The following is a 23277-nucleotide window of genomic DNA, read 5'->3' as shown; positions in this document are numbered from 1 at the left end:
CAAATCTCTTTTTTAAGTTTGAAGTTAACATGACATTTTCATGAAGCGCGAAAACTTTTATATTCGGTCGAAGATCCGCGCATGTTACTATTTGTAAGGTGTATTTAAAATTTATGCATGTTTCCATGAGAATTTTACAGTAATTTTGCATACATTAAATCCATCTGTCATGACCGAGAGTGATATTCGCCATAATGAAAATTGAAATTAAGAAGTATGTGTATCCGTCTCTTCCCACATTTCTAGACCATCAAGTAATTCGATTTCAAATATGTCGAGTTTGCGAGACGTGTGGGTTGGAGCTGACGTAATTAATGCTTTTATTATTCATACGCGTCGCAGTCGGGATGATTTAAGAAAAAGTAAAATCGCTGCCAGAGGAATCATCGCCTTGAAAGCGATGCAGAAATAACGACACGTTTTCTCCATTAATTGTTTGCATATATAATGAAAGAGAGAGCCTAGAAGTTATCTATTAAAACGCAAAATCGGTTTCACACGCGAGACCGTCGCCGGATAAAGATTTTATCCTCGATAACTAGAAATAGCTACAGTAAATGTTACACCATTTAAGTCGTTCGGTATATAGCTACGAACTATTCTGGCTCACAAATAGCCGTCTCCTGCAGTGACCGAAACTTCGGAAAATGTTACAGTCACTGAATATTCAGGCTTCCATACACCTCAGACGGTCCACACAATCTTTTGTGAAAGATTAGTTTCCAGAAAGTTTCTAGAAATTTTTTAAGTAAACCAGAGATTCTCGAAAGACCAGGTATAATTTTGAAACCGACGAAAAAGCTGATCCTCTTATTGACTTTTCAATATGTTCGTGTCAAATTTATATAGATGATGTAAAACAATTATCTAATTATAAATGTTGAAATAATAAACTATTCATGCACTTCAAAAACAGTCAAAAATATATACAAATTTATGGATTGTTACCTGATAGATTTTATCATTTTGTTTCTCTCTCTTTCTATTCGTTTTATACATAAAAAAGGGGTAAACAGTACAGTTGTTGGCCACTCTACAATGATTGAATATATCTTTAAATCAGCTGTGTACTCTTTCGACAAAGTCTATTCTTCATATTGTCATATTATACACTAATAATTAAAGCTAATTTGTATTAATATAGCGTGCTATCAGAGTCAGTTATACCTAACAATAAGACCACCGACGTAACGCAAGTCTAGCTAATGAATTAACTCTCACCACATTAGGGTAAGATACAAATTGAGAAGGTATTATTGTAAATGCGTAAAGCGCCTCGCCGCCACCCTCAAGTCATTGATATGCACGTGGAAATAACCAAACTTGGAAACGGGGACAACTTGGTGCAATCGCTCATCTTCTATTCAGCCAAGTCACTCGACACATGTTATGTCATTTATCCCTTACAAATGGAATACGTCACAGCGTAGGCGTCATCCGATCTAAAGTAGGCATGCTAAATTCATTTGTTATCTGTATTCCATACCAACGCCAACATCACTTGAACACGCGCAGAAATAATAGTATCAAAGTAACAAAATATCATCGCGAAAGCGTATAACGCGAAGTATTAATTTATTAAAGAGATGTGCTTATTTTCATCCTATAATATTGGATATTTGGTCATACTAGTAAGATATTCTAATCAGCATATCTTTGCTCTATATGATAAAGGTCACTTCAATTTTTGATAAAATTGATTCATGTATTTAACAAGTGTATACGAGAATGTCAGAATACGCGGTCACGCTTATGTAAAATATCCATATGTGTCATATATCCACAGAGATATACAATAAAAAATCACGTCAATTTTTTACATTGCCCACAGACGACAGGCTGCATTTCAAAACACATCGATATTGGCATCGCGACTCATGAATATTTTAATTGAAGATAAATTAAACATTTTTCATTATATATAAAATTGCACGAGTGTGGGACAAGTGCCGGTGGGGGAATAATAGGACAGCATTATTTCTTCACGGCTCAGTTGATCCTGATCAGCGAAATGCAACAAATTTAGTGTTGCATTTACGTCGAGTTTGAGAACAGAGCCGTCCTTGTTGAGAATGAATGCCGGTGCATTCATTTAACGCATATCGCAGATAAAGCGCATACGGCACATACCGGCGTTAACGTTGAAGGTGGAAGTAAATAAAGGAGAAACGGAAATAAATTGATAAGATGTAACATTTTGCAGCTTTACGGCCACTGTACTCGGGCGCATGCGAGCGGTCAATTAGAAACTCGTCGTCCGTGGCATGTGCGGGACAACGTATAGGCTCGTTTTTCGTCGTGAAACCGTCCTGCTGCCTTCCGTCTCGAAAGTGTAAACGAACGGACAAATGCCCCTGATCGGCGTAATGTGACTTCGCGCCGCGGCGATGCAATCGCGCAACGATGTGGATCATGCCAATGCGACGGCACGCAACAAGGGCAACTTTTATACACGTTATCCACCTGGCACGAAACTCCAACGTTGATACGCCATATGATAGGATCAAACATGCATTCGCGCGCGAATTACGCGTATTACGCGTGCTCGTATGTACGTTAAGCTCCATCGTTCGGACGCGTGTCACTATGACTAATGTCTCTTTTTTGTTGCTAAAAACGAAGAAGAAAAAAAAAAGAGGAAACGTTAGAAATGCCTAAAACTACAGATTTTCTTTATCTCTTGTTTTAAATGAAGAGAATTGCCTCGATATTTCTATAAAGTTTCCGTTTGTCTAAATCGCTACTTTATAGGTGTCCGTTTTCAATTAGAGGACCAAGAAATATACATTTCTAATATGTCGGTTTCGCGCGAGGCGATTGAAACCGGTTTTTGGTATTATTTTTGTCTATGTGTAAAACGCGCGCAACTGCACCTCGCTCGTGAAAAATGCTGCGATGTAAACGTCCGGCCGACTACGTATGAGGATAACGTTTTTGCGGCTCAGGAATCTATTGTTTGTCCCAGAACTATCGCGCTGCAAAAAGAGCAACTCGTGTGTAGTGCGTGTTAAGGCCACCGTTTCATCGCGCTAGTTAATTTTCACCCGGCGTTTTCCCAGTTGCGTTTTTCTATAAAAGAAATTTTTTTTGGTATATTTTATATATTTTATAATTCGATTTTTAATTTAACGGACAATGCACGATGGTAGAGAGAGCGTAGCTAATTGAACAAAATTTTCTTTGCGCAGGTAACGTCGTTGGAATTGGAATAAGATACCGTAATAACGTTTAATGATCTTATAATAGATATCGTTATTTACCCTTAAATAGCTGAATCGATCAACGCTGACATACGTTAACATAATTTATTAATGTGCACCTTTTATCTGCGTTTTCTTACCTAGCATAAATTTATTGTATTACTTAGTATAAATTAACTGTAATAAAATCTTTAATATCTTTTAAAGTCACATTAACCAAGAAAAATAATTAACGAACTTATCTTCAAATCGCTTAAGATTTGACAACAAAAAAAAGCATATATATAATATTTAAAGTATTGTATCCACAAGTTAATTATCAAATAAATTAAAAAAAAAACACGATTTGAGTTATATGTATACTTTATGTAATAAAAATTAATTGATAATTGCATGCTAAAGGAACGACAAAGATTATAAATCAAATTACGTAGAAAGGTGAGACGTGCGTTTTCACAAAATGTCAAAATATCCTAAATCTTTGGCTTCATCGTTACAAGTTGACGAACACAAATCGACGAGGACGTGTGTGAAAATAAAGTGATAGCAAGTAATATTCCAGATAACGGTCGACGCGCATTAGACGGGCGCACTTCTTTTTGCGGATGTTTTTCGGACAGGCGGGGAACGATAAATTTCGCAGGCCGGACGTTCGCGGGCGGGCTCGTGTGTTTACGCTAGCGGTAGTGGAGGCGTTAAGATGTAATGACATGCAAAAGAGAGAGTCTCGCGTAAACCCTAATAGTCGTACGACACACCAGTCGGCTTGTAATCGGACAAGCATCAAAACGCCGAAGGCACAGCCTACCATTACGTACTATTATCGTCGTCTATTACCCGCGCCGACCAAGTTTAAGCCCCGCTTCATGCTCCGTTTTAACCGTCGTTTCGCTTTATATTCGAGCTACGAATAATAGTATGGATTATTTAAATTTAGTTTAATAATCTATCCTTTTTTTAGATCACGATTTCGACGTTAATGTACGGAGAAAGAGCATTTAGTTAATTTATCAGCTGAACTGATAACGGTGGGCGCACAACGTCGGTACGATCGGTTACAAGTTCCGCAGCTGATGACTATATCAATATTCACGGAAGAAGTATCGCCCGACTATTAGCATCCATAAGTTTGCAATAACAATATTCGGCCTGTTTTGACGTGACGTGGCTACGTAGAGGAGCAGGAGGTCTCATCGTGAGGGTTCACGAAGAAGTCTCTCTCGAAACTATATCGTTATACTTCCGACTTTCATCGTTATACTTCCGACAACGAATGCACCGCGCTACGTTGTAAAAGCAACCGTGAATGTCTTCGCCAAGAAATATCGCGGGCGATACCGAACCTAGCCGGCGCGCAATCGTTTTAGATGAATTCCATAGCACAAAAATATTTCAAATTTTGAAATCTATTATTGAGACACTTAAAGTTTTATAATGTTGCATATATTCCGAGATATTATAAACTACAAAAATAAATTTACTCCAAAATAATATTAATATAGAATGGCTAGGCGGTAAAAAGACTTTATTTATATTCTAGAGCATTAATGCGCGTCTGTCAGCGACGTTTATTAAGGCTCACACGTATCTTATTTGTAATTTTCTCCGCAAGAATACTTTGATAACTAAAAACAGTAAACCTAACGTAGATGCTTTATTCTAAGAAAAACTGGAAAAGTATATTTCAGCATTTATCGAGCGCGCGTTAGATAAAATGGTAATTTATTAGTAAAAAGCTTACACTGAAATTTCGTCGTATTCTCCGACGTTCTTCGCCGCTTAAGGACGTATCGTGGATGTTTAAGTCGGCCAGTCTATATACGCGCGCTCAGGACGCACCTGAATAATGTTCGAAGACGACGGGGGTTGACGTTTGTCGTGGCGGTGCCTAGCGTGCAAGTTATCTCCCTTCCCTCTCGGTTCTGCCATCGGCTCTACAGGGTGCTCATTCTTCCGTCTACCCCCTCTGTGCCCATCGTTGTCGCTAAGTTGCCTCATCCCTCTACCCCCGACTCCAACGGTACTCATAATTGTCCGAGGGGGCATATCGCTGGCGCGAGGGAGGGCACCCGAGGACACGAAACTAGTTATGCGCATTCCTACTCGAGAGAGAGAAGAGAGAGAACGCAATGAGGCGAAGAGAGCGAGGGGGGTAGCGAGGGTGAATCAAGGGGAGAGAAAGAGAGAAAGAGGGAGAAGGAGAACTACGATCGTCCCCCCCGTGCCTCACGACTGAATACTTGAATATTGATTAAGCATGCACATCGCGATTACCGGGAGCAAGTAAAAGCGCTCTTCTTGCCGGGCCCGCAACCTGCGTGTCTGCGGATATTTATGTGAAGCGGTGCTTCGATGATGTGTCCCCCCTTTTTCCACCCGTGCCCCGTGCCAGTCCTACGTCCTACCCGCGGGCGCAAACCGGCCCGGTCGTCTCTCGGAGGGATAAAAAAAAAAGGCCTGCCGGAAGACTCGGAAGATATCCGCTAACCATGAGACGTTTAAATGATGAGAGCCGCGGATGTACGGCGGAGAGCGTGCACGGTTACTTGATTTACGATCGGCCCCTCGCAGGATTATATCCTTCGATCGCGAGCCACCGACGCCGCGAGCGAGCGCTGCCCCAGTTCGCCGCCGGTGAACGATTAACGGAATAGCGGGAAGCCGTTCCTCAATTTGTTTCTGCATCCTTTTTTTTATTTCGCTGCCTGCCGTCCGACGCGCGAGTTACGAGGACGGAAGCAACATCGCGCGGGTGCGTTAGAGCGGGTTTTAACGATTCGGAAATTACTCGCGATGTCCGTAATAGAGTGACGCGATGAAACCGGAATCGCGAGCAGGTGGACGCGCGATGCTTCTATTTGAATTAACCAAGAGCAAGTTCCACGATCAACAACCGGCCCCGACCGAGGCGGGAGCTATTTGCCGACAGGCATCGACTATATAGCTTCACCGAGAATAGCGTTTCAAGTCGTGATTGTGAATTGTTCATTTTCAATGGTGAATAATTGTGAAATCGCGATAATGATGAAAAATAGTTTCAATATAGAGCGCTATGTTTTGTCGTGCGCACAAATGTGTGCCGCCGACTCGTTATGCTCATTGTACATAAAGCGGAATAATTAGCCCGATGCCCCGAAGTTTCCGCTATTACATAAAATATTGTTATAAAGAAAATGTGATTAATATTAGGGGATATTCTTAATATGTCATATAAAATTAATTCTACACGTTATCAAGTCTGTCTGTTCTTTTTACGATAAAAAGTAGTTCTCTATTAATTTAAAAAAAGAAGAAAAAGAAGAAGAAGACATGCACTGTTGAATTCATCGTGTCAAATTAGACTCAATTTAAGTCTTCTTAATTATTCCTACAAGTCGCCACAGCTCCCATTTAACATGTCGTGTTAAATTAATTAAAACAATGTCAATTTAACTAAAAACTAATGGAGCTACTGTCTTGTGGTAAAATAATAAATTTCGACCGACATGGTAGTTAAAAATAACAAAATGTTATGCAATTCGAGTTATTTAAATTTTATCCTTTAATATTTAACAGTGTGGTAAGTTATAACATAATTATTCAAGTGTAACATATAAACCACGATTATTCGATGTTTCTTCGCGCTTTCTGAGGGCGCGAGAATATAATTCACAAGCCGATACCACTGAGCTAATTTACCCCGGCCGAACGCGCGCAGCTGTCTAATTAAGCTGGCTTTCGCGCAACAAAGCCTCGTACGTGTAGCCGCAATCGGGTGGGCTTTACAACGCCGGCCGGTATCCGGCGCTTCCACGTTGTTGACCACGATCGTCCTCCACTCGAGGCGGAGGAAGCTATACGGGAGGAAAAAAAGGCCGGGAGACGCGCGGGACGGCGGCGCGGGACAGGAGAAAAAGCCCTCGAGCTTTGAATATTCAGTAGGTACGTACTGGTGCGCGCCGGCCTCTCTCCCGTCTGACCTTATTTTTCTACTGGGAAAAACCGCAGTTTCCGTCGCTGCTTAGGGATTCGCTTCGCCGTTCGCGGAGGAGACACGTCGCCGGAAATTTGCACCAACGCCCGCGGTTGGACGAGGAGCGGACCGATTTGAATTAATGTCGAGAAACGCGTGGCCGATAAACCGTCGATCTCGATAAGCAAAGTTTCAACGGGGTGGAAAAGGGTACCGAGGGATGACAGCCCTATCGATCCCTCGAGTCGGTAGAACAGGTAACTGGTCTATACCATCTACGCTCCCCGAGTCTGCATCCAGACTGATAAGCTAACGGTCGTAGGTAAGATACTGGGTGTTCAAGAGTGATAGGCACCGTTTGTTATCAAACGGTCGGTAAAACCGAGAATTCGCGAAATCAAGGCGGAATCGATTTGACATTGTCGCATTTTTAAAATATATATTTTTCTGAAGTTCAATTATATTGCTACAGAGCTAGCTAAACGAAAATAAATAAAGCTAAATAAATGGAAATAGATCTAATTGCAGTCTATAGAATATTACACTGAGAAAAAAAATTTGTCAATCCCAAAAAATATTTAGTCCGATACGTTCAACTAAACATTTTAGTTAGTTAACTAAACATTAGTTGAATTAATTAATTCTTGATTAAAGAAACGAAATAAATTGTTGAAACAACTAATATTTAGTTAACTAACTGAAATGTTTAGTTGAACGTATCGAACTAAATATTTCTTGGGATTAACAATTTTTTTCCTCAGTGTATAGATTTAATTGTAGTTTTTATGCAATTTTTTAACGAGATCACAAAAAAATGCGTTTTACTTAAATAGATAAGAGTCCCCGCGATTCATTCTTAAATACTAGTACATGATTACGCTGTATTATAAGAATCACAATACACTTACCTGGATAGTTGCAGTCATGTTCGTCGCTACCATCTTGGCAATCCTCCACAAAGTTGCATCTTTGAGATTCCAATATGCATCTGTTTACGTCGCATGCGAATTCGCCAGCGCTGCAACCTGTAAAACGTAAATCGTTAATATATTGATTTCTTTGGAGCTATCGCAATGTTTTCAAATTTAAAAAAAGCAATCGTTGGTAAAAATTTAACTTTTAACGTAAAAAGCATCCAAAAGACATACACGAATCTTATTCTCGTTAGTGCATAACATGCATCGATGCGACAAAAATCTGAGAATTCTCTAATAACATATGTACAATTTTATAAAGGATAAAACATGTAGTTGAAACTTTCTAAACATGTCTTATAATATATGCATAACAATATACATAAGCAATATTGTTGATTGTGTGTGAAAGAACATCATATTACAAAGAGAAGCTTATACATATCTACATTCAGAATATGAAAAGAATTAAATATACATTTATTAATTAGAAGAACCGCTTCCGTGTTATTTTAACGAGTTACCGAATATAATTTAAAAATATTTTAAAACCCTTTAATTGTAATAACTCTACGATTATACGACGCTTCTTCGTTTTTTTATTCACGTTATTTCCGGTATTCGCCAAAATGACGAGACGCGGTTCTTCTAGATCGCCGACGTTTAGCGTCAAACCCGATCCTCGGCGAAGATCAACCAGCTCAACCTGTACCTGGATGCGGGCAATCGACTTCATCACCACCGTCATCGCAGTCCAAGACACCGTCGCACTGCTGCACCGAACAGATGTAACGACTGCCGTCATGACAGCGTACCGTGTCGTCGGCACGGCACTTGTTCGAGGGTGGCCTCAGCGTGGACTCCTCGTCCTCCCTGTCGTCGATCTCCAATTTTACCTCAGGCTGTACTCTCGTGTGGGTCGTCTCCGGGAAATGCAGTGAAGGATGTTGTGGTGCCAGAGTGGTATACTCAAAATCTGTCGTTTCGTTTATCAGCGTTGGTTTCAGTGTCAACGGTTGCGATTTTTAGTTTTTACACGCGTGTTAGCGAAGAGCGTGAATTAGGCGAATCGTAAGACGATAGAATGGTACCAGATTTTTCAACCAATGCCTTCGTTTTGCTAGTATTACTTGAATGTTTCATAAGATATACGTGAAGAAAAGAAAAGTCTATTTTTCAAGGATAAGCTAGTATTGATTTTTTGTGAGAATATTTTTGCCAGAATAAATTTTAATCATATGGTCTGTTATGGTCTATCTGTACCTTAAAGGTAAAGAATCATATCTCCAATTTTTTTCAAAATAGAGTTAATATATCAGGAATTTAAATTGTATAATGCTATAATAATAAAGCATCTTATGTCTATTACTACTAGTTCCTAAAATGCAATATTTAGAAAAAGTCATATTGAAAGTTTTTATAGCGCCTTAATTTTGAACAGATACAGCGTGTTATTAGCAGTTATATTATTAAACATATATTTTATTAAAAACTCAATAAATCAAATTGCTACTTTTATTTTATATCTAAAAAAATAAAATACCATACCTTTTTTAAAACTTTAAAGCTTGTTTTCTCTGAATTCATAATAATGGACATACGGTTCTAAGGTACAGATATAGTATATGTGTGTTTTCTTTTTATAAGTTACAATTGTAGTTGCATAAATTAGACTCAAAAATAAATTTATGATTAATTGTGTTCTATTATTTAAACGAGGTTGGAAACTCTGAGAAATGGTTAACGCGAAATAGACGGTAATGAAGATAAAAATAAAGATGATAGACAGGAAATCTATAATAAAGCTCGCCACATCGGCTGGCTCTCCATGAGAAGATATTCTAACTAAAATACACATAAATGTAGTATTTCGTATCATATCCTAAATTAGAGATATATGCAATAATAAATGGGCCTTGCCGATGTTTACGAAGCTACGCTTACACCTATGTTACAACGTACCGCATATTTGTACATGAGCCTGTGACTTTCGTTAGTCAGGAGAGAAGGGTAAAGATGCGAGTTTCACAGATAGGCGTTATTAACAGCGATCTAGCATTATGTACAATTTTTTACCACTTTCAGGGAGAAGATCAGTCTCGCGCACTTACCGTCGCGTGTCCTGTTCGACGAATCTGTCGGGCAGTTGTCCTCGTCGGAACCATCGTCGCATTGCAATACGCCGTCACAGCGGGATTCTAGAGGCACGCATTCGCCGCTTCTGCACCTTAATTCGGCGGTCTGATCGCATTCCGGCTGTGCGTCTTTCTCTCCGGCTGCGCTCGGATGTCGCGTATTTGTGTGCATTCATTGCGTCGAAGGTAGGCGGAATAAGCGAATCGTGGCACCAGTCGGCGTTCATTTAAAAGGAGGAGGAGGTTTGAAAAAAAGAAGAACAACTAATGAGAACGAAAACTTAATCGAGGAGGAAACTGGAGTTAAAGTAAAAAAATTTGTAAGTTAAAATAATAATTATGAACTTAATAAGAAAAGAATAAAAAATATAGACGGATCTAAGTAATTGGAGATCGCGAAGATTCTGAATAAAGCTTGCAGTTAAAAGCAGTTTCAGACGAAGATTGCATGCTCGTGCATATCTGCTCGTATCAACGTTCTAACAATCTATCATCTAAACATGTTGAAATCATGCGTTCCACTGAAATGATCGATTTCAGTTTTCGATGTTACACATATCGCCATCTCGATTTGATATAAATTTTTTTTTATCCCTGCATAGCTATTAATTTTATTCGTTGAGCAGCCGACTATTCGATATTCACCGGGTTTTCGTATTTCCTGTATTCGGACTTTCGCAAGCTCGTGGCATCATGGAAAGCTGAACGAATTACGAAGTTTTAGTTTTGAAAGCTCCAACGTGAAATCGATCATTTCCATGTCGTTAGGCGGTAGCCGCCTAAGATGGAAATACCTTGGAATATCCTGAACGTAAATCCCTCCGGACCGACTTGGATGCTGCCCAAGGAATGATACTGCAGCTGTTGCTCTAGGATGGCGCGCACCTCGAGCTCGTCCGTGAATGTCGAACCAATGTCTAGGGTAACTTGCGACGTAAAAGCGTCGGTTGTTGGCCTAGAAATTTAAGTTGTTAAACCAAACGCAGTAGAGACGCGTCACTGAGAATTAAAGTCAGAATGTGGATGATCATACTTACGATATTTTGACGACGTTGGCAAAGTGATTGTATCCTGGAATGTGACGATTGTACAAATTCTCGACGGCGTGTGTGAGATTGCTGCTTAATTCTCGGTACTCAAGACTGTTTCTGTCAGAATATTCTCGCCTGTAGGGCTCGCCAACCGTCAGTGTTATTCGGTAGAATCCTACAAAAGAAACATTTGTTTTAGTAAAATAATTAATTTCTTAAAAATACATTAATAAATAATACATTTCTGTTAAAAGTATTTCATTTAACCGAATAAGTAACTTTTACTTCGCTAGTGAATAATTAACATAATTAACAGTAAAGACTCTTTATTCGACCTAATTAGCTATCATTATAATCGTCGTATAACCATTGATTTTGGCTATTAGTTTATCGTCAAGATGTTTCAACCTATATTTGACTTATATTCGAAGGTGGCAGTGCGGTCTAGTGGTAAAGCGCGAGACTCGTAACCACGAAAAATTGGGTTCGAGTCCACCTGATCACAGGAATTTTAATATACTTAATTGCACCCCTCTGTGTGTGCACGAGAATTTAAACGAAGGGACTCTCTCGTGGTGAAACTGAAATCTGTCTTTCGAAAGAGACAGTCCACACATAGTTGGGAACTGCTACGTACCCTCCCATTTGCGACCATGCTTTGATCACTCCCCCCCCCCCCAGTCCTTCAGATTGGGGTTGTGCGTAGGGCTGATAACCCCACCACGGGAAGAAAAATGATAATTTACTACTTTTCCACAATTTTTACATGTTCCCAAACGAGATTGACTTTCAACATCAATTGTTATTGTGTATTTATCATCTAATTTCTTACTTACTATTCAAATGGCTGTTAAATTCCGTTATATTATGTACATGATATAAATAATGTTTAAAATCACATACATAATATAACGGAATTTAACAACCATCCGAATAATAACAAATTAGATGACAAATACATAATAACAATTAATGTTGAAAGTAATGAATCATATGTTTGCTATTATGTTGTGTTTCTACTATTTTATTAATGCATAAATACATGATGTAAACTATAAATTAGAAAATATTTTGTCCCGATGTATCTGCAAGATATAATTACATATTTTTTTAAATTTTTTCGAATATAGGTCGACTCTATATAAGCATCAAAATTACATCGTTTTAAAAAGACCAAAACCCATGGTTGAACCTCTTAACGATTAATGAGTAAAACCAATGGTCATATTGTCATGACGATTATAATGATAGCCAGTTAGGTCGAATATAAAGTCTTTACTGCCAATTATTGTATTTTCTTTAAAATATCATTTATATACTTCTTGATTTGTTATGCGTTTACTTTATAAAATTAATTTTCTAACACTACAATAGTAATAATGTTTTACAACGTAGTATAAAAAAAAATTTTTACTTTCAAAGATATTACCAAGATTTTTTATTTTTGAAAAAATAATCTTTTTGTCATTGAAAAATTAAAAATATATTTAAGTAAAATGGCTTAATTTCTTATCACAAAAAACATTCTCATTACAAAAATATAGTATTTTACAAAAACACTTGCAAAAAGTTAAATAAATAATAGATTCTATATTAAAATTCTATATTAGACAATTAATATTAACTATACTACAATTAATATTAACTGTATATTCCTTGGACTAAAATATTTTTGTTATTAAGAATAAGTAGTACACCCTAATATAAAGCTGCCAATCTTTTACTTCGGCTTTTGCTTTATAAGGATATCTGGAAATTATTTCAAAATATTTCTGGAAATTATCGCGATTTTAATCGATAAAAATTTATGTGCACATCAGAGACAAATTGTTATAATCATTTTTATTATTCTTCTTATCATATATTGTTTAAGAAACTATTATACTATTAGCCCGCTATTTTACAAACAAATGAAGTTAAGTAAGGTTTGATAGATTTGTTTTTTCTCTCGAAAAAGGCGAAGCGACAAGAGATAATTAAATTCTATACTGTCATTTTTGTCTTCAATTCTTAATTCTAATTGACGAAGTTGTGGCTAATTAGAGACTTACGTGCTTTGCCATCAGTGTTACGATGTTGATTTCCTGTGTTTGGATGATACTCCACTTCGCCTGCGCTGCCTTCGATTTCTCCCGAGCCAGCCAAATCTTCGTCATCGGAATTTCCGTAAGTTATTGGTACTCTTTGACTTTCCGCGGCGCTATTAATCTCATTTTCATGCTGTAAAGTGACAACATTTCCGTGTAACAGACAGTTATGTAATAGATAAATATCATAATCAAATAATAAATTGAAAATTGCAAACGTTTAAGTTATCAATTATTTTTTTCACAATTATCCTTCTGTAGATTTATTATCTTTTTAGTTATTTGTCCTTTAACACCTTTCTTTTAAATAAAAAGTATTCATGCAATTTAATTAAATATGACAGACACGTAAAAAGATCAAAAGGTAAAATGTTTTCGTAACAATGTTTCATACCTCATCGTCTGCTTCACTATTGTCATCATTCTTTTCTAAAGTCAATCTTTCGATGCCACCGATACCCGTTTCGGCACTTGGCGCTTCAGGCTGATCGAGAGTAAAATTTCCTTTATCTCCAACGTTCAAGATGACGGATTTGTCAATATCTTGATTTTGATCTCCATCTTCTTCTTTTGAGTCTGTCAAAAAAGTTGGACAATTGAATAATAAAGCAAAAATTGAATAAGGCAAATTAAAAAAACGCTTTTTAATGACTTCAAAAATAAAAATGTACCAGATATACATATATATAAATAATACGATTTCTTCTCATTGCATTTAATACTTAATTAAGAGTGAATTGATACCTGACGGCGCTTGCGTTGTCGTGGATGACGAAGTAAAAAAATCCAGAACTTCTCTCTTTATCCTGTGAAAGAGAGAATCATCCTGATGCGTTTCGATCAACGGTGCTTGAGCGGCGGTTTGTTTGCCCTCCGGGTCGAAAATTAAGTCGTCATCCTGAAAAAACAGATCACTATTGTAACTTATGAATCTTTACAAAAAAAATCGACAATTATTCTTCTATCGATAATTATTATAACAGATAATTAATCTGTCGTTCCTACGGGGGATATACGCACAAGCACCCGACCTAAACCTTTTTATGAAACGTAAAGCTCGAAATCTGGCTCTCTTGCATTTCAAACGGTTTCATAGACATCCACCGCGTTCGTTACAATTTTTGTTGCCACTTATGACAAATGCATAAGTCACTACCTCATCGAGCGCCCGAGTACCTGCCACCCGATAACCACATATGTGACCGCACGCGCTCGCGAACGGCAGCCGGCAGCGGCACGTACGTGTGGAAAGGCCATCGGGCGTGTATATCACCAAGTATCCTCACGTGTCCCTCATAAAGAACCAATTCTCACCTAAACACACGATATAAATTCAGGATCGTCGGGCCATTCTGCCGGCAGCGGAGCGGCGCGTCGTGATTCCGTATAAGAACCACGCGACCGGCAAACTGCCCAGGATTCGAGTGCGCGGGGGGTCAATGACGTCGCTCGTGCGGGATGAAAATGGAGAACCGGCGCTAGATATAAGCCTCAGGAACCAACCGGAATAACGTATCGTTATGGGCGAATCCTGACGATCCTGGGCTACGTATAACCCGCCCGGTTATGCAAGCGCGCCACTGCCGTTACAACATAGTATGAATAATACACCGTATACCGGCGTGGTGAGACGTGCGTTTCTTACGTACGAATGGAAAGGAGGCGACGATCGATTAACGAACATTCTTATTTATTCGCGTTGCGAATAAATTCTTTCGTCGTTCCATTCGCATATTCGCACATTCGCAAGCGACAGTTAATCTTAATCAATGAAATTAATGAAAAGTCGTTTCTTCTAAAAGAAACGACTAATCCTAATCCTCGAAATTACGATTAACTTTTATATATAATATTTCAATTTATTTTTTAATTTATAATCCTTCTCCTTTTTATATAAAAAAATTCAGTTGATTTTTATCTCTTTCTCTCTTACAAGAATTTAATATTTTCTTCATTTAATCAAAATTTAAAATAAATTAAAGTTAATTTCTTCTTATATCATGTTAAAAGAATAAGAGATTAAAATTTATTGAGATGCGTCAGCGTCGATTTCTTTTCAATGAACGCTTTCCGCATCAGACAAACGAGACAGGTGTCTCGTTTCCGACGCGGCGTACATATATGTATGCACGCGCACATAAAATACACTGCAACACGCGAGCGGAAATGTGTCTTTTTCCATGGGCGCGAAACGGGGGCTCGTGCACCGGTAATGAAGCTTAAATCGCGCCGAGGACCGAGACGTATTATTACGGTGGCGTATTTACACGCCGCGCCGCGCCGGGAGTCACTTAAAAGATTCGCGTGCAGCATCCGACGGTCGCGCGCGCGCGCGCGCGCCGCATTTGCTCGTACGTGCGTGCACACGTCGTCGAAACACGAGTGCCGAGCTGTAACGGCGCGTATGTGTTACGTAACTTTGAACTCGGTTTTAACGGGACTAACGACACGGCGCGGCACGTTTATTAATTCGCGTTCGAGACGACCCAAACGTTTGTTGCAACCGAAGCGGTCTGATGCCTTTTCCGCAGATCAAAAGCGTCATCGCGTCACGAAGAAACACGCGACGCAGCAGATATCGTTACTGCAGTTCTGTATTAATTATTTTTTTTTAATCGTTTGCGCTCCAACAATATTTGCGAATGCGTTACTTAAAAGTCACGAGCACGAGTCAAGAACGCGACAACGCCCGACGCGTTTGTTGTTTCGAAATTGCGGAAGTCCAGGCTTAGCGGGGACGCAGATAAAACGCACTGCGCGAGTGCGCGGGACCATTTTAGATCGTGATAACGACCGCGATGCGCGGCGCGCATCCTGCCAGAAAACAGCTGGCGCATTGTTCGCAACGCAGTTTTATTGTGGACAATTTTGCATCTAAGCTATCCTGTAAGGATGTATATCGCTCATGTCAAAAGAGAGGGATGAAGCTGAAATTTACAGAGATTGTGCACTTATATACCCCAAAAACCTGTGTTAAATTTGCGATCGACTGTCTGGCCCGTTTCTGAGATATTTGCTTTAAAAGTTACAGAAATCGTATATGATATAATTGATATATACTTCCCATGTAAATATCATAATATGTATCTCTGCTCCTGTACAGTAAAAATGAATGAAATTTTTCTATGACATCGAGAATTGCAATTACGTTTTTTTAAGTTTTTCTGTTAATATTTTTTTTTCAATTTTTTAATGATTTATTTAAACAATATCAAGTACAAAAATGGGACACAATTGCGACTTTTACGCTTTTTCTGTCCCAATGACAACATTGTTTATGAATAATTTCTGAGACTAGCTTTACACTGCTTAATCAAGAAAACAAAATTATACTATATACATATATATAGCTATACGTAAAACATCCTTAAATGACAGCGTTTCGTGCATTTATCGTTGTCGGCTATTATGAAAGCATAGATTTCAATAATTTCAAAAGATTATTGGAAAAGAGCCAGGTATTCTGGGCCGCATCCTGATGGGACTCTAATAATTTCAATATCAGTGAAACATGATCGAATAAGGTCATCTGTATATAAAAAACGAGATGATATGTTAAATCAAATATTATACATATTTTAATCGTATTTTACATATTTAACTAACAATAAGTAAAGATTCAAACTTTTTTCTCAATCTTTCCCCTTCACGATTTGGATTGGATACTTAATGTTTCAAAAATTTCTCGTATTATGTTTCTCGTTTATCTTGTTATGTTTCACTACTCCGTTTTCTGCATTGGGCACGGGAGTTCGTTGTTGCACGGTTACGAAGCGCTAATGAGAATATAAAATCGAGGTCGGACGTCATAATGGGGCTGTTCGCGAAAAATAAAGAGTCTGACCGCGAATGAGGGAGGGAGGGTAGGAGGGAGGGGGACGCGGAGCATCGGGTGCACCTCGAGACGCGGAACTTTGTTATTCCGGGCAAGTTTTACACGGGATTCCGCAGCTAAGTCCACTCTATGATCCTTTCACGGCAACTACGTGCTCATACTTCGACAAAACACCGCCCCTATAGTCCGAAATCCTTAAAATGCATGGGAAATACGTGTTGCCGCAGGTTAAGTAGCCGTAGGAAATTCGTCCTGCGTCGAACGGGACCGCGGAGAACTTCGGAGGGCTTTAGGATGGCAAAGTTGCCGGAGACGCGACGGAGACGTAAGATACTCGGTCAACCTTCTCGTTTTCATTTTTTTCCCCCTTCCTTTCTTCCTTTCTTTCTTGCTCTTAATGAGCCTCATCTCACCTTGGTGATTCGACGCAACGGGTTGGAATGACTCGGCGCGATGGGGTATTTCGCAATAACGCGAAAACTTTCGTTGCCATATGCGGTCGGGTCAAACCGCACGGAGCGGAATATGCGGAGCGCCGATGACTATACAAGGTAATGTATACGAGGAATCACACAGAAATCGGTAACAAACGTGAAAATGCGCGAATTTTTGAAAAGACTATTTAATTGCGCATGTATAATTATATGTAATATTAAATATAAGAAACATTTTTGTATTCTTTTGCCCAGTTTTTAGGTGTTCACCGGAATGCCGCAGATTTTTACATCGCTGGGCACGCGGCGCTCCGCGCTCCGATAAGAACCGATAAGCGTCTCCGTGAAGCAGCGGCACTTTCACCGCTAGCTTCTCCTCTCATTGATGCAATTCTGAATTGTCCGTATGTTACCGAACCGCGTCGTATGTAGGCTATCTTCGTTTGCTCACACTCTACTCAAGTGACGTGCGCACGAGATAACAGATATATATCTTTTGTACGCGATGCCTTCAACTGGCTCCAGCCAAAAGACTTTTTTACATAATCGCGCCGATAACAGAGATAGCGTATTTGAAAAGGGAAGAATTACAATTTCCGCCACAATATCGCGATAACTGAGACGTTCCGAATAGATTCCGATTCCCATAGCGCGTCTAAGAGAGAAAATTAGTGTTTATTATTAATAAAGAATCGGTATAATATTGAGCGTTAAACAACTCCTGGTTTGGAACAAGAACTCAGAAACTCCAAGTAATTCACAAACTGCGATGAAGAAACTTGTATCCACATTAAATTAATTTACGATAATCTCGACCCGAACTCTGAAAAATGTAAGAAGCCAGAATTTTCTCGTTCTCTTTCTCTCTCAACAAATAGCGACCTACTGATCAATTCATGTATTAGTTAACGGAGATTTTTTCCATTCGGTGCAGCATTCTCGGCGTTTTTATTTCATCAATTGTGTCAATTAATAACCGAGTTAATAACCGTGCTCACGCGAATGAATGTGAGCATCACATAACATTTTTCCTCATATGTGCCTCGTAGATATGTCTTATAATCAGAGCGTTTGCAATCTACAGGTCAAAGCGTACTGCAGATAATCAGTGACCTGTTGTAAATTTTTAGCTCGAAAAATTGAACATTATTATGATTAACAGAGAAGAATCTAAAAAATTATTTATTATCGCAAGCATAGGAGAGCTTGTTTCTTCTTTCTATACACGAGAGTCAAATACACTAATTTATTTTAAGTATATAATCTTCGTATATAATATTAATTTTCTTTTATTACCATAATGTAATATACTGTTATCTAACAATAAAATAATACAAGGAAAGACGGGATACGTACTTTAATATCATTTCGTAATTTATTCATTGCAGTTATTTTTAATACGTGGTTACGTCAAAAGCAAAAGATTAACTGTTTTAAATTTTAATATTCTAGCAGAGAGAACAGAGAGAAATTACATGCGTAGAACGATCCTGATAACATAAGTTCTATTAACAACCTCTTCATAGTCTTCACGAGAGATAGATGTAATTATTAATAATAATTATTAATACAATTGCCGTAACGTTACAATTACTAATGTGATTGATATAAGGCGGCCACTAATCATTCCGCTTCACTGAACTGACTGCAAAAGTCGCGACCGTCCATATAGGACGGCTTCGTATGATTTACTAGCGAAGAATATACGTCCTGAGAAAAAAGAAGAGACGCGTTCAAAGGTCAAGATCCAGCACGTCTCGCGTAAGGCAGGCAGGCAAGCAGGCAAGCAGGCCAGGCAGGCAGGTCGGAACGAAGAAATCCTCCCAATTTGAGGGACTTCTCCCGGGGCTTTGACTTAACGAATATATACGTCCAGTCTTTCGTGTTCTCCAGGACACGCGAAAAAGGACGGCGATATGACACGAGGAAGAGCGAGTCGATAAAAACGGGAGGAGAGAAGAGATGGAGAGAAGGACGAAGGTGAGAGGAGGGCGAGAGACGTCGGTCGATCGTCCTTTGTCTTAAGCCGTGCTATATTAATGCGAAGAACATGTTACATGGAGTGGAATAAAGGGGTGGCGGGCCTGAGGGGAGAGGGAAGAAGAAGATGGGGAAAAAGGTGGCATCGTGGCGCGAAAAAGAAGAGCGGCGTCGCGCGGAATACTAAGGAGGATCACACACGCCCGCCGAATCTGCGTCCAGGATGCAAGGACAGGAGAGAAGGTGTCTCTCCTACCTTGCCTTTGCATTTTAATAGCTTCTTGCAGGAGAAACGAGTCATTCGACCCGAAAGAGATAAGCAAATGGCTAAATAACACGGAATATCATATGACAAATGATTGCATGATACTTTGACTACTTGAAAGAGAGAAATTTTTATTATTTAAATTAAACCATTAAAGTAAAGCTAGTTTCGATAGAAAGAACATTATATTCCGTAAATAAAATTCGTAATAATTACATAAGCTTTTGCTACGTTTGAATGCAATAATAATGATAATTTTTTACATTTACAAATCAATTGTAACAGATTGAGAATGAAGAAATGCAAGGATAGGTAAGTGAAATGAAGAATTGTATGAGAGAGACACCTCGCATGCATAAAAATACAAATCTGATATATTGTAGCCTGATATATTGTACTTGATAGAGACAAGCAGGATGAACTAAAATTCGTGTGTACGAGAGAGTGTTAACAAAGAACGTGCTTTCAATTCTTAACACCGACGTATTCGCTGGAGGTGCGGGCGCCGTCGAAGTGGAGATGATCTTATATGAACCTTCATATCCCCCACGTTTTCAGAAACGGTACGGCCAAATAATTCCAGCTCGGCCAAATACCTCAATCCTCTCTTGGCCACGGCCGCGAAATTGCGGAAATCATCTCGGTCCGATTTCCCGAGGAGAACGCGACGTCCGACTCTCACAACGGCCGACGGAGCCGCGGGCTGCGGTCTGCCACTCGCACGTCAACCTCCGGCACCGGAAAAAGCGCATTAACCAGTTTTCGGGGAGAGCCAGTCTCACCGACAGCCCCTCCGCGAGAAGGATTTCGAATAACAAGATATCAATTCTTTCACAATTTTTTTCCCCCTATGTGAAAGAGCCATCTCTTCTTATCAATTCTTATACCGTAAATCCTCGGCGTGTCGATATAACGCGGATAATCGCAAAATATCCGCTGAAACTCGATATAAATGTTGTTACAAATTAAAATCGATCTGTCTGGTCGTCCACATGCTTGAAACATCGTGAATTATTTGTAAATGTGATTTTAAAGTTACCTATACCTCTGTTAATTTTAGAAATAAATAGGAGGATATAACACATGATTGTATTTATCACAAGCGAACGTGTATCAGACTTTTAGTTAATGCTGATTTATTGAAAAAAAAGTCTTAACGGAACGTTAAAGAAATGTGTCAACATAAAATTAAAGAGGAAATCAAATTTCCTCAATCAGACTGTCTTCGTTATTATGTGTGCACACTATATGCCGCATTACTCTTTTTTAACGGTGTTTATAGATTTTTCTCGATATATAGGCCAATAACTCTTATTAAAACTAAAAGTAACAAAGTATTAATATTAATATATTTATCTGTTATTTAAACGATTTGAAGAGATTAATTTTTATAATGAATTTGATCTCATTTCTAAATTTTATTTCATCAAATTATCTAAATAATATTCTGACATTTACGGCATACTTTCCATCGAAAAAATTTAACTTATTTTATATAATTGTATTGCAAAACTATAAATAAAAATAAAAATGTGTTAAATTATTGCATAATTTCATGTTATTGCCAAAATTGCATAACAATATCTTTTTTATTCCTTTTACAAGCTTTTACTTTATATGCTTTTTTTTACACGACAACCATGTCTTTAATTATATTAATATTTTATATTCAAACGAAAAGGTAAATTAGGTTACCTCTAATAAAACACATTTTCAGCAACAATAGAATCGAAATCTTTTTCGGTCTGATTCATCGATATCCGCCATCCTTTATTTACTCTCATTTTTCAAGCAGTTTCTCCCCGTTTTTCCTGCGGCGTCACGAGCGATGAAACCCGAAGCGACGGAGTAGCGTGGTCTCAACAAATTACGGAACTCCACTTACCACTTACCGCCCCAACGCTCGTGTCGTCTGTTACGATCTGCCGCGCACCCGTTCCCCTATAAAGAGGCGCGTTAAGTGTCACCCCAGCTACTCGCGAGGGGTGTAAATTGCATGACGACTAGCTCGACTGTATTTACAGAGATTTGTTTCCCAAGGTTTAACTCTTGACTGCCACAGTTAACTTCAAATTATAACTGCTATGACGTAAATCTGTTAAATATAACTATATTTAAATAGCGTACAAATTGTCCTAGAATTGGTGAGAAATAATAATAATTTCTTACAAAATTAGTCGACTTTTGTAGATGAAGCAGTTATAATTTTGACATCAAAATAATTCACGATAAAGTGAAGATTACAAAAAACCAAAACCAAAAACAGCTATATATCAAATATTATTTCTTACTTAATTTCGGATAGATTCAAATATAATTTTAATTTAATATTTAATCGTTAAAATGTTTCTATATACATATATCTATATATGAAAAGCAGTAGCAAAAATAAGACATCAAAATAGTAGTAAAAAAGTAGTATTAAACGTCAAATTTCCAGAGAGAAAGTGCGTCGATTTCTGTCGATTCCAGAACATCCTGTACATAAATCTCGCTCTCGATCTCGCTGGCGAGACCAAGCGAGCGTCTACGTCCATCCCATCATAACTAATGAGACAGATAATTATGGAAGTGAGGTGAAAAGGAGTCGGGAGTCGGCTCTTAATGCGTGCCGACGAATCTCAGTGTCGGTGAGAAATCAATCGGCGGTGGCCGCCCGTCGATCATCGGGCCGCTCTCACGTGAATTAGCTTACGCAACACGTCCCACGTTTTTGTTTGCCCCGGCCTCTAAGGATAGTCGTGATCCGACGGTCATTAACTCTATTAAGTCGTTAAACCGCGATGCACCGATAGAGCATAGTCATCGCACGTGCTCTCTCGCCGGGTCCGCGCGCCTGCACGCCTCGCGAGATATCCCCGGCGGCAACTGCGCTCGCTTTACATTTGTCTCGGCGAACCTTGAAGATGCGCGATAACCGCATCAAATGATTTCGCAAGTCCGCGTACTCGTCTTAATCTTAATCGAAGCACAATGTTCGCGCAATTTTTATTAGAACGCCAAAGGCTTTCTCGCATGACTGTGATAAAATAATCGAGAGATATTTTATCAATTAATCGATCAATTATCTTTTCTATTTCTTCACTGTCACTAGCTCCGTAATATTTAATCGCCCCGGCGACGTTTTAGTTCCGAAATTCCCAGTATTGATAATACATTCGTGGGGCTGATTTATCAAATGTGAGTTCTATCGTGTGACCTGCGGGAGAAGTTGCGGCGATCATGTTTTGCAATCCGCAAAATTAATCGCGTCTCGAATGAATAATTCAAGTGAGAATGCTGATAGTGATATATTTTTGCAATTTTTCAATTTGCAATTGACGTAAGCATGCAATAAATTTTCAAAAGGATTACTAAAATAGGTATCGATTTATACGTTAAAATTTATTTAATTAATATAAGTCTGTGTTTTATATACCGTAATAATTATTGTACAGGTGTTAC

At 38.7% G+C, this 23277-nt stretch overlaps 1 protein-coding gene across 3 annotated transcripts in view; it reads right to left on the bottom strand.

Moving 5' to 3' along the window:
- Window positions 1-23277, bottom strand: part of LOC112456807 (basement membrane-specific heparan sulfate proteoglycan core protein-like) — a 149514-nt gene that overhangs the window by 85862 nt on the left and 40375 nt on the right. For all 3 annotated transcript variants that reach the window (XM_025019565.1, XM_025019569.1, XM_025019576.1), the window contains exons 2-9: window positions 14064-14217; window positions 13714-13895; window positions 13284-13452; window positions 11239-11407; window positions 10996-11156; window positions 10178-10342; window positions 8779-9042; window positions 8061-8177 (exon numbers count right to left, since the gene is read on the bottom strand). In XM_025019565.1, coding sequence (XP_024875333.1) covers window positions 8061-8177; window positions 8779-9042; window positions 10178-10342; window positions 10996-11156; window positions 11239-11407; window positions 13284-13452; window positions 13714-13895; window positions 14064-14217 — 1381 coding nt within the window. The remainder of the gene's footprint in view (window positions 1-8060; window positions 8178-8778; window positions 9043-10177; window positions 10343-10995; window positions 11157-11238; window positions 11408-13283; window positions 13453-13713; window positions 13896-14063; window positions 14218-23277) is intronic.

This window comes from Temnothorax curvispinosus, unplaced genomic scaffold (genome assembly GCF_003070985.1).
Source record: "Temnothorax curvispinosus isolate PA1 unplaced genomic scaffold, ASM307098v1 QBEX01000668.1, whole genome shotgun sequence".
Classification (NCBI taxonomy): Eukaryota; Metazoa; Arthropoda; class Insecta; order Hymenoptera; family Formicidae; genus Temnothorax; species Temnothorax curvispinosus.
Note: the sequence above shows the minus strand (reverse complement) of the source record. Positions and strands in the feature narration are given on the sequence as shown.